Source organism: Bison bison, unplaced genomic scaffold, assembly GCF_000754665.1.
Source record: "Bison bison bison isolate TAMUID 2011002044 unplaced genomic scaffold, Bison_UMD1.0 scf7180017864304, whole genome shotgun sequence".
Lineage (NCBI taxonomy): Eukaryota > Metazoa > Chordata > Mammalia > Artiodactyla > Bovidae > Bison > Bison bison.
This window is the reverse complement of record NW_011494876.1, coordinates 12,540,597-12,552,552: the sequence shown is the minus strand read 5'-3', so window position 1 is coordinate 12,552,552 and position 11,956 is coordinate 12,540,597. Positions and strand designations below refer to the sequence as shown.

The 11,956-nt window shown below is 55.1% G+C and overlaps 1 protein-coding gene across 2 annotated transcripts in view; it reads left to right on the top strand.

Moving 5' to 3' along the window:
• CACNA1D (calcium channel, voltage-dependent, L type, alpha 1D subunit) overlaps nt 1-11,950 on the top strand; it is a 349,684-nt gene extending 337,734 nt beyond the window's left edge. For both annotated transcript variants that reach the window (XM_010851679.1, XM_010851678.1), the window contains 7 exons: nt 6-122; nt 838-1,205; nt 3,280-3,429; nt 4,590-4,759; nt 7,623-7,744; nt 8,519-8,839; nt 9,358-11,950. In XM_010851679.1, the coding sequence (XP_010849981.1) occupies nt 6-122; nt 838-1,205; nt 3,280-3,429; nt 4,590-4,759; nt 7,623-7,744; nt 8,519-8,839; nt 9,358-9,651 (1,542 nt within the window). In that variant the 3' untranslated portion in view covers nt 9,652-11,950. The remainder of the gene's footprint in view (nt 1-5; nt 123-837; nt 1,206-3,279; nt 3,430-4,589; nt 4,760-7,622; nt 7,745-8,518; nt 8,840-9,357) is intronic.
• The last annotated feature ends 6 nt before the right edge of the window (nt 11,951-11,956 follow it).

The following is an 11,956-nucleotide window of genomic DNA, read 5'->3' as shown; positions in this document are numbered from 1 at the left end:
TCTAGGCGGGATTAAGGACACTGCATGACATTGGGCCAGAAATCCGGCGTGCTATATCATGCGATTTGCAAGATGATGATCCAGAGGAAACAAAACGAGAAGATGAAGAAGATGTGTTCAAAGTAATTATTCCACGCCTAGCTACACACTGGCCACTTGGAAATAGCAGGGCAGGAGTCCAGTTGGGGCAGTTAACGATCTGCAAGAGAGCCTGGAGGACGCACAGCAGCCCCCAGGCCTAAGGGGCTTATGGGCCCTGCCTTCACCCCCCGCAGCAGACGCTCCCCATCCCCCAGCACCCTTTCCAGGGCCAGGCCTCCTCCTCTGAGCTTGCTCCTCTGCCGCACACTGGCCACTTTGGAGGAGCTTGGCCACAACCACTGGCTGTGGACGAGCATCCTGGGTCCTTCTAGCAGCTGCCAGCCCTCCCTACCTGCTCTCTCCCCACCGGGCTGGCTCTTTGGTCTGCCAGCTGGCCCTCTGCTTCCTAGCCCCTGGCCCAGAGACATGCCTGCGGCCTGGCCTCAGCTGCTGGGGCCACCGACAGCCCTGCTGGGCGAAAGTCCGCTTACCTCGGAGCAACTGGAAGAGCCCCTCGAGTGAGAGCCACGTGCTTGCTCCCCAGCTCAGGAATCGGTAACCTTCCTCATTTCAGGGGGACCAGCAGCTACACACAGGCACCCCGATCACTGAGACACTCAGATTGTTTCCCAGGGATCCTACGGAGCTTACCTAGAATTTGTTTTTCGTGTAGAAAAAAAAAAATATGACCTAACATAGCTAGCCTGCATCAAATATTTGTTAAATTACCTGGTGTTGTCTCCCATTATTTTGCAGAGAAATGGTGCCCTGCTTGGAAACCATGTCAATCATGTTAATAGTGATAGGAGAGATTCCCTTCAGCAGACCAATACCACCCACCGTCCCCTGCATGTCCAAAGGCCTTCAATTCCACCTGCAAGTGATACTGAGAAACCGCTGTTTCCTCCAGCAGGAAATTCGGTGTGTCATAACCATCATAACCATAATTCCATAGGAAAGCAAGTTCCCAGCTCAACAAATGCCAATCTCAATAATGCCAATATGTGCAAAGCTGCCCCTGGAAAGCGGCCCAGCATTGGGAACCTTGAGCTTGTGTCTGAAAACGGGCATCATTCCTTCCACAAGCATGGCCGTGAGCCTCACAGAAGGTGCAGTATTAAAAGGTAACATTTCAAACGGGTTTGCGCTTGGTAACGTAGTGTCGGCCCCAGGCGGGTCTTGCTCACTCCATCTCCAGCAGAGGCGGGAGATTCCCTGTGGGCGCTTCCATGAGCACCTGTGAGTGCCCTCAGGTCCTAGCTTCTTCAGGCACTGGCCACGTGATGGTCCCAAAGGATAAAGGGCCACAGGCCAGCTTGCAGCCTGCCCCTTAACACAGCATCTGCAAACTCGACCTTCCCCAACTGTCCCACAGACTCAGGGACAGGGATTGGCAAACTTGCTCTGTAATGGGCCAGAGCGTAAACGTTTTAGAGTTGGAGCACACGCAGTCTCTACTGTGACTACTCACCTGTGCTGTTGTAGCAAGAAAGCTGCCATGGATAGTACAGAGACACGTGTGCAGCTGCGTCCTGATAAAGCTTTCTTTGTGGACAGTAAAATGCCAGCTTCATACAGACACATGCAACAAATGACTTTTCTTCCTTTGATTTTGTTTCGGTCCTTTCAGTTCAGTTCAGTCGCTCGGTCGTGTCTGACTCTTTGCACCCCCATGGACTGCAGCACGCCAGTCCTTTAAAAAGTCTAGCTTGTGGGTCATACAGAAACAGATGACGGCCTATATTCGGCCTGGGAACCACAGTTTGCTGAGTCTGGCTCTGGGGAGTAACTTGAAATATCCTTTGTGTAAAGTTTGCTGGAAATATTTTAACTTTTATTTTCTCCCTCCCTCCCACGTTATGCCTTTCCTGGATAGAACCCGCTATTATGAAACTTACATTAGGTATGTGCTTGTTGCCTATGTTGATGTGTTAAATACTGTGTGTTCCCGGTGGGACCAGAGGGCCTCTCCAGTGCTGGGAGGTGACTGTGCCCTGGGAGCCAGCTCGCGTAGTGTAGGCTGGTATGGCCCGGGGCTGTGGATGCAGAGCTTTCAGATCCGTATCTGCAGAGACTGCGTTACCATCCAGGGGCCCACATTCCCATGCCACGTGCCCACAGCTGTAGCCCCACAGGCCTCAGCGCAGTGCTGGGGCAGCAGCAGACCTGTGGAGCTGGGCAGTCGTTCCGCTCTGTGGGGTTGAGCCTTTTGTGGGGGCTTTGTGAAAGCGTGACCCCTCACCTCCTGAAGAGCAGGGCCTTCCTTATCTCCCTATGTGCAGAGGGCCCTGCTCCCTGCATGTTGAGCCCAGTGGACTTGTGGGTAGGATGGTCATTGTGTTGGGGGTGGGGACGATGACCTCTGGGTTTAGTGATCATCAAGGGGGCAGTCAGTGGGGCTGGAGGAGGGTGGGAGAGAGTGAAGAGCTTGGGGGACCCAGAGTCTTCTGTTTGGAGAGCAGTGACAGCACAGCACTGGTTGCCTGTGCTGAGGGCTGAGGCCAGGACCTCTGGGTTTCATGCCCCATCACATGACAGTCCTGGGGCAGGGCCGTCTTTGGAAAATGCAACGAGTGTTGTCCAGGAGAGTCTCTTTCCCCGGGACACAGTATACAAAGCTCCTGTCAGCCTTGCTGGGTCAGGGGCTCCAAGCTCTGAAATCACCCTGGGCCTGGTGCCTGTGCCTCCCAGGGACCCAAGCAGGCGGCCTGGGAGCCCATTGCTCCAGGTCTCCAGGTCTGTTCTCTTGTTCCTTGCCCAAACTACATCTACTCTCTCGGTTCCCAGGCAGGCCTCTGAGGGTAGTGGTTTGGTGCTAGAATCATCAAGGCGCCGAGAGAGAAACCCCTCCCTGGTATATACGTGTATACACACACACACACACACCACACACAGCCACACAGTTCCCCCCACACATACACCCCCCACACCCCATACACACACACTCTACACACACTCCCCCCACACCCCCACCTACAACACACACACACACACACACCTCCACACAGGCGTGTGCACACCTAGCCGCACGCACGCACACACACACACGCCCACCACCACTGCCAGAGGCAGCAGCAGAGTCCATCCCCGCCGAGGCAGGAGCACTCCGCGGGCAGAGATGCTCTGGCCACCTCGAGGCACGGCCAGAGGAGCTGCCACCACCCGCCCGGCCGCTCAGCCCCTCTCTCCCCACTGCAGGTCTGACTCAGGAGACGAGCAGTTCCCGACGATTTGCCGGGAGGACCCGGAGATACACGGCTACTTCAGGGACCCCCACTGCCCAGGGGAGCAGGAGTATTTCAGCAGCGAGGAGTACTATGAGGATGACAGCTCGCCCACCGGGAGCAGGTGAGGGCTCCATCGCCCGGGGACTGTCCTGGCAGCAGGGGCATGGTCCCCAGGCCGGCGAGTGGTGGAGTGGGGGCCATTCCTTCAGGCCTGAAGGCTGGGACTCATCGGCCCAGAGCTTGGGCTGGGTTTCACGAACAGCTCCTGCTTCTCGCTCCCATCAAGGAGGTCTCTCCTGGAGATGAGGGGATGAGAGGTCAGAGGGGCATCACTCAGCAGATGAGCCTCCTGGGCTTCTGTCCTGGAGAAGGCATGGGTGGGGTAAAGTGGACATTTGCTGTAGGACATGTATGGATAGCAGGTGGTACAGGGCACAGAGGCCTGCACCTCTTCCCCGTGGACTGCATCTCACCGGGAATGGGGCCCATCCAAGTGGACGTGTTTGTGCAGTGAGGCCCCTTCTGACCTCTGAGATGGTGTTAGATGCCAGCCTCACGCTCCAGGCCGGCCACAGTCAGAACCCCCCTCCCTCCACTCTCCACCCTGTCCTCCCGTGGGCCTCGGGTTGCCTGACTTCGGGAACCACTGATTCTGAGCCAACCGCATTCTGTTTCCTTCTTCAGGGCTGTGGCTCAGAGCACCATGCCTTGGATCCTCTTCCCCACCTCTGCTGGCCTGACCCCACCCCCTGCAAGGGCCTGCTCCTCCCTCCCTCGACTGGAACTGAAAGGACCCCCACCCCTAGAGCTCATGGCCCACCCCAAGCCCTGTCTTCCAGCGCTAACCTTCTCCAGCCTGCATTAGAATTCTGCGTGCATGGGGTATTGGCTCTGCTCCCTGAGAGTGGGGACTGTGTTTCATGCATTTTCTTGTCCCAGGTGCCATCCTGCCACCACCACCTAGCCACGGATAGCCCCTCGGGAGAGGGTTTTCCGGGAGAAAGTGGGGCTAGCCCAGCCTGCAAGGCACCCACAGTCCACATCTGAGCCGGGACTGAGGCCGCCCAGGGAGGGAAAGCACGCGCCTTGCTCCTCACAGTCCTGCCCTCCGAAGTGTTTGTAGCAGCCCTTGTCTTCCTTCTAGAATCTTCTGTGGAGCCGAGGGCTGCGTTCTTAGCTAGTCCTGCTGTGCCAAGGAGGTAGGAGCAGACTGTGGATGTGGTCTTGTTAACTGGGCTCTCATGTGCCCCTGCTCTCTCTCCTGGCCTTCTCGGCCACCAGGCAAAGCTACGGCTGCGGCTACTATAACTGGTACCTGGGCAGCAGCTTGGACTTTGAGCGGCCTCGAGGCTACCATCACCCCCAAAGCTTCTCAGAGGACGACGACTCGCCCGTTGGCTACGATTCCCGGAGGTCTCCGAGGCGACGCCTACTACCTCCCACCCCTACATGTGAGGCCAGATTTTTTGTTTGGGATCCAGGCTCGCAGAGGGTAGTGTGTCTGTCCACCTGCCCCAGCCTGGGGGGGTGGGCCAGACATGGTCAGGGGCCTTCAGTCCTCAACACCAGGCCCCTGGGTGGAGAGGCTGTTGGTTTTCTTTTCTTCCTCATCCACGTGCCACGTGGTAGGGCTAGAAGCGCTCCGGTGCTGAGAACAGGGGAGGCAGTGTAGGCTCCATGGTCGCACAGTTTGTAGCACTTGAGGAGGGGCTTTCTAGGCACATCATCATTGCCTTTGAGCTTGGGGTCTGCCCTGATGGGTGGGCAAGTCCTGCACATGGTTTCGACAGGCTCACTCCCCAGATGGGGTCACGGGCTCTCTGAGGGTGGAGGATGGGCCCACCAGCTGAGTGGACTTGAGCCCAAGCCTCTTACCAAGGCCCAGGGCTCTGAGGAGTGCCTGAGGGTTTGTGGTGCCCATGCCTCCTCCTGTCTCACCTCACTGCCCCCCTCTCCCCCACCTTTGCCTTGGTCTGCCAGTGCCCCTGCTGGGGCCTTGGTGGTGGCCACTAGGGTAGGCACTCCCATCCCAGGGCCGGAGAATCACATCCTGCGGAGAAGGGGCAGGGGCCGGCTGCTTTTCGGGTACACGTGGCATCACCAGTACTGCCAAGAGAGCTGGGTTACCCCGAGGACCATGGGCTGGGGAAAGAGATGAAGCAGCGGCTCCTGCCATCTCCTGGCTGGCAGCTTGATTTTGGACACGTGGACATTTTGCTGATGGTTAAGGGATATCCACTTCTGGCTTTGCTGAGGAATGAGGTGTGTTTGGGGTAGGACTCTAATCAGTCACCAGAAATAAATGAGACACATTGGCTCTGAGTCTGCCATCTTCATGCATAGTAACAAGTTCAGCTGGGTGGTGCCCAGGCCCGTCTCTCCCCAGCTGTCAGCGTCCTGCGGGCAAGTGCAGTCAGACCCATATCCATGGTTAATATTGAATTTCACAGCCCCAAACACAAGCTGCTGAACAGAGCAGTGCTGGGCTGTCAGTCCTGGATGGCGCCTGTGCAGGTGGGCTGAGCCCCGGGCCCCGTGAGTGCCGCTGCCCTCCTGTCACTGCCTTTTCTCCCTTGGGTGGTCATGATTGTCTCCACTGTTCACAGGTGCTGCCTCTGCGAGTCAAGGACCCTGAGTGGGCAGCTGGCTGCCCTCTTTATTTATAATTGTGAATAGGTGAAATGCATTGTATTTGTTCTCCTGCCCATGTATTCAGATCTCTGGCAGGGTGACCAATGGAACTCCTATGTGCTCAGCTCCAGAGAGGTCACTGTCTGCATTAGAGCTGGTTGTGCAGAGCAAATAAGATGACAGGCGTAGGTGGATCCCTTTTCAAAACTGAAAGGTGCTTTCTGAATGGTGGCGGTGGTAGTTTTCCTTTCTTCCTCCTGACCCAGGAGGAAGCTAGAGGTGGTGCTAACCTGGGAAGCCTGTCCTTCTCTTAGAACACTTGAGTTTGGCCCCAGGCAGCATGTGGGAGGAAGGCCATCTGGAGCAGATGGCAGGTGTCCATGTTCCCCAGAAGCAGGTAGACCAGGAGGCCCAGCAGGCTGCCTGGTGTACAGTGGGCCTGCAAGACAGGTTGGTTGTCTGTAGGGCCTCCCGCCCAGTTGAGCAGTGGCTGGCATGGGCTATCTCTGGTTTCCATGAGCTTTTGGAGCTGAACCTCCACCAAGAGGGCTCTGCTGCTTCACGTGCCTCTCAGGATGCCTGCAGGGGCTCCCCAGGCTGGTCCCTGCAGTTTGCCAGTGTAAGAGTCAGGGGTGTGTGGAGTTGTGCTAGGGTAGGATAAATGCCCTGTGAGCTGAGAAAGCAGAGTTCAAGAAAGGAATGTCAAGGTGACTCAATGCTGCCTTGCAGGCCACCGGTAAGGAGAGGTGTCCCGGGGAGCCCTCTGGCCTGTGCACAGGGCCCAGAATTTAGACTGATCGCCTGGGCCTGGCACCCTGGGGGGCCTCGAGCCTGGATCATCTTGTCATCGCTCAGCCTGTCTAGAAGCCTCTGTTTGGAGTGGCTGTTAACAGGACATGCATAGGTGCTCAGGCATGTCTGACTCTGTGCGACCCAATGGACTATAGCCCACCAGGCTCCTCTGTCCATGGGATTTCCCAGGCAAGAATACTGGAGTGGGTTCACATTTCCTTCTCCAGGGGATCTTCCTGACCCAGGGATCGAACCCGTGTCTCCTGTCTCCTGCATCGGCAGGCAGATTCTTTACCACTGCGCCACCTGGGAAGCCTGTTTGTGGTCTGTTAAGGACAACTAGCCACATTCTTTACAGTTCAAGGTGTCCTTTCCTGTGTCTTCTGTCTTCCTGGCTCGGGAAGCTGGGTCTTTGCCCCACAAGGGGATCTGCCTGTTAATCTGGTTGAGCTGTTCGGGCAGGTAGCAGACAGAAGGGTGACCACAGCCTGGGAGCAGCCACAGGACACTCCGGCCCCAGGGATGCTCAGGAAGAGAACAGGCAGTCGGCAGGCATCTGTGGGTTCTCCAATGCGGTCATGTACTTGACCTGAGACGCTGTGTCCCTGCCGCATGCAGGGCCAGGGGCCTCGAGTCAGAGCATGGCTCTCTGGCTCCTCCTGAGAGAACAGATGTTTCGGGGCCGAGACATTAACTCTCTCTTTGGAAACACCCCTCAGTCGGGCTGCTTTCTCTTCCTGAAGTTCTGAGACAACCCCCCACCCCCGCCACCATGCTGAGTGCTCTTCTCTGGGTGCCTGGCTTGCTTCCTCCTGGGCCCCCACTGCTGGACGCCCAGAGCCCAGGGCCTGACAGCTGGTTCCACAGTCACACGTGTGCTTCACGTCTCAGCCCCCCGCAGGTCTTCCTTCAACTTCGAGTGCCTGCGCCGGCAGAGCAGCCAGGAGGAGGTCCCGCCGTCGCCCGCCTTCCCGCCCCGCACGGCCCTGCCCCTGCACCTGATGCAGCAGCAGGTGAGCGGCCCCCGGGCAGCTCCAGGGGCGCGACCCCAGTGTCCTGAGCACGTAAACACGAGCTGCCGCTTCAGAGTTTCTCTTCAGGTCTTTCTGCCAACCTTGTCCCTTTTCACCATGTTTACATTAATTGCTGTGTCCTACTCTGTCGTGGATGGAGGACAAACCCTGGGAAGGCCCCAGGCATCACATACCACACACTAAGTAGGCATGGAGGTCCCTGTAGGCTTGTGTGTGCATCCCTTGGATGGTCCCGGCTTCTGACTTGGCCACAGACCTGGCCTCACTGTCCCCTGTGCCCCTTGCAGAGGAGGATGCAGGGCAGGCCTGCCGTGGACCGCTGTAGGTGGAAGAAGCAGGCTTGTACCCGGCGGTGCTTCTGAGCAGAGTGCCGGCTGCAGACGAGTTGTCTGAGAGAACCAACCCATTTCTCTGAGCGCTGGGCGCCGTCAGCTTGCCCTAAAGGCACTTCCCTATTCAAACCCAGAGTCATCCAGGTGGCATGTTTGTACTCCACGACTTGTGTCGTCTTCATGCTTCTAAGCAATTTCACGAGCAACTGATTCCCACCTGGGGATCAGGAGATATAGATTGGGGGCAAAAGCAAACACAGTCTGTTAGGCAGCCAAGTTTTTATAGCCAGTTCACTGAATTACTCAGAGCGCTGTATCCTTATGAAGCCCCTATAAACCAGGGCCTTGAGCCTGGCCTGTTCTGAGGGCACCCGAGGCCGGGACCCCTGAGGACCTCACCCCGCTTCCTCTGTCTCCTCAGATCATGGCAGTCGCCGGCCTAGATTCCAGTAAAGCCCAGAAGTACTCGCCAAGCCACTCCACCCGGTCGTGGGCCACGCCCCCGGCCACGCCGTCGTATCGGGACTGGACACCGTGTTATACCCCGCTGATCCAGGTTGAGCGGCCAGAGGCCCCAGACCAGGTCAACGGCAGCCTCCCGTCCCTGCACCGCAGCTCGTGGTACACGGACGAGCCCAGCGTCTCCTATCGGACGTTCACACCAGCCAGCCTGACCGTCCCCAGCAGCTTCCACAACAAGAACAGCGACAAGCAGAGGAGCGCGGACAGCCTGGTGGAGGCAGTGAGTGTGGCCGCTAAGTCTGCACGGGAGGGACGGTGGCACCGGGGAGGTGGTCCTGAGGGCGGGGGGGCTCCGGAGCCAGGATGCCTCTTCTGAACCTGGACAACCGCCCACTTCTTGGCAGCAAGGATGGAACTTAAAGCACAAGTATAAAAACATCACGCCAGCCACCAGGGACTGGCATGCTGCAGTCCATGGGGTCACAAGACTCGGACACGACTTAGCTACTAAACCGTAGAAACAGCACCCCTGCTGGCCGCACCTAGGATTGTGTATGTTAGTCCCACAAATACCACTTGTTTATTCTGCAGCATTTGTCCGCTGTGGGTTTCAGTCTTGTTGGGCCACGTGCAGTGTTTGAGCTCCTTTAGATTCCCATTTACCTCCAGGCTTAGTTACCCTGGATGCGGTCTTGCCGATGGGACTGGCTGGGTCCCAAAAGCATATCATGCAGTCAGTGCATGAGGTGGTCTTTCTGTCATTCTGCATCTATGCCACTGACCCTCTTCTCTATACAGGTTCTGATATCCGAAGGCTTAGGACGGTACGCGAGGGACCCAAAGTTCGTGTCGGCGACAAAACACGAAATCGCCGATGCCTGTGACTTAACCATCGACGAGATGGAGAGTGCGGCCAGCAACCTGCTAAACGGGAACGTGCATCCCCGGGCCAATGGAGACGTGGGCCCCGTTTCCCACCGGCAAGACTACGAGCTCCAGGACTTTGGGCCTGGCTACAGCGACGAGGAGCCGGACCCCGGGAGGGACGAGGAGGACCTGGCAGACGAGATGATTTGCATCACCACCCTGTAGCCCCTGCAGGGGGCCGCTGACAGGCTCTGGCCTCAAGGTGGGGCGCCCGAGGGCCAGGGGAAAAGTGCCTCGTAGTTAGGAAAATTTAGGCACTAGCGCGGAGTCCCTATTTGCAGTTAGAATTTTGTAACAAGTGATGTCATGCCTCAAGGAAGCCATAAACCTGGCAGGGGACAGCCGTGCCCCAGCTGTGTGGGCGAGGGCGGGTCCAGCCCTCCTGGAGAGGACCAGCGAGGAGGGTCAGACGAGCCCTGCTGGCTTGTCTGGAGCGTTCGCCTGCCGCCCGCAGGCATGGGGTGGGAAAGGTTTAAAGGTGATGACGATCACCACACCTGTGTCATTACCTCAGCCATCGGTCTAGCATATCAGACGTTCACTGGGCCCAGCATATCCATTTTTAAACCCTTCCCCACCCCAAAAACACACTGCTTCCTGATTCCTGTTCAGCTGTTCTGAAATACAGTGTGTACGTCAGGACCAGCCTACCAGCCGTCATCCTGGGAGGGGAAGCAGGACCCTGTAAGCAGGGTTTTCTGTGACGTGATGCCAGTTTACAGGCAGGAGAGCGTCGCTCCGACAGTCGGATTTCTGACTGTCAGGCTAAGGGCAACTGTAAACTGGAATAATACTGCACTCGCAACCAGGTAAACTTAGATACGCTAGTTTGTTTAAAAATTATAGATTTACTGTACATGACTTGTAATATACTATAATTTGTATTTGTAAAGAGATGGTCTATATTTTGTAATTATTGTACCGTATTTGAAATGCAGCAATATCCATGGGTCCTAATAACTGTAGTTCCCCACTGAAATCTAGAAACTATTAGTATTTTTACTTGGGCTATACAGAAGTATAATAGAAGAAACAGAGCCAATTCTCATTTATTCAGTGAAAAGTCTTTTGGGGGTACAATCTTTAGTTCAGAAGAACTTGACACTACAGAGATTTTTCTAAGATATTTTGAGTCACTATAAATCTATCTTTACACAAGAGATTCCAGAGGACTATTTGCAGTCTTTTCTTTGGGCAGGGGTTCTGTGATTTGATATTGTAACTTTTGATCCACCATGGGTTGCAACTGTCTTTTGTTCTCCTTTAATAACCCCTCCGATGAGTTCACTGCAGAGGAGGTCGAGCTGGTTACTCGGACCCTGTGGCGTTCACTCACAGTCCTGGTTTTCTCAGCTGCCCCACAGGACATTCTGGCATTTCTGGTGCAGAAATAATGGCAGTGGTGAATGAGTCTCTCTGCTGCTGTCCCCCTGGGACTGGTAAGGCTGCGTGTCTGAGGAAACAGAAGAGTGCTGGAGGCTGGGGGACCGAGGAGGCAGAGGAGGCTCTTACAGGACTAGATGGCGGGGTCTGTACAAATCGCATTGCTGCCTTTTTACAGAACAGTGCTGTGCTGTGTGTCCTCTTGGAGGGCTTTTATATGCAACTGAATGAGGGCTGAAGTTTTCACTAGAATGCACTCTCACTCCAATTCTACTTCTCAATGAAAACCCACTTTGGGATCATCAGACCCATCAAGGCTTCCTTTTCTGTTCACAGAATTACACCAACTTTGTTGAGTTACCGTGGCAGGGATTCCCTGCGGTCAAAAAGACTAGTAGCAGTTTTTGGTTCAAAATTTTTAAAGAATACATGACCTGTTAATGTTAGTTTTTGTTTTTTTTTTTTGTAAATAACACTTTGTTATGAAGACCTTACAAACCTCTTCTTAAAGACATTCTTACTCCAGATCCAGGCAAAAACTTCAAGGTTTGTAAATGACTATTTCCTGACATAAATTCTTTTTTATTAAAATGCAAAATGATCTTCAGAATAAAGCTGTGTAAGAATTTTATTGTATTTGGGAGCTCTCCTTGCACAGAGCTGGTGCTTGCCAGTGACAGCCTCCGGAGGAACAGGTACTCTGTGAGGGCACTGCTGTAATGATGTAGATTTTCTCTTATTCTCGTGGCTCCTTTGGTGCCAGTGGTAACTTAATTCCAGTTGCAGACAGCACCATTCTCCTAAAGGGCTAACCCACGGTCACCGTCATTTTGGACTCCATCTCTCCACTAAGTGTCGGTCTTAGCGTGTGGCTTCCCACTGTTAGTCCAAAACTGTCCTGCCAGGACCGAGTTTCCTGGCATAGTCGGTGATCTTTGCTAGTCAGCACTCAACGTGCCATTTTTACAGACTGCACCACTCCTAATATCTGTCTGCATTACACCTGGTTCAACTGCTCGTCTGACATTAAATTTTTCTGTTAAGAAAAATTTGAAGTTGCAGAACATGGTTTCTTTTCTTCCAGGAA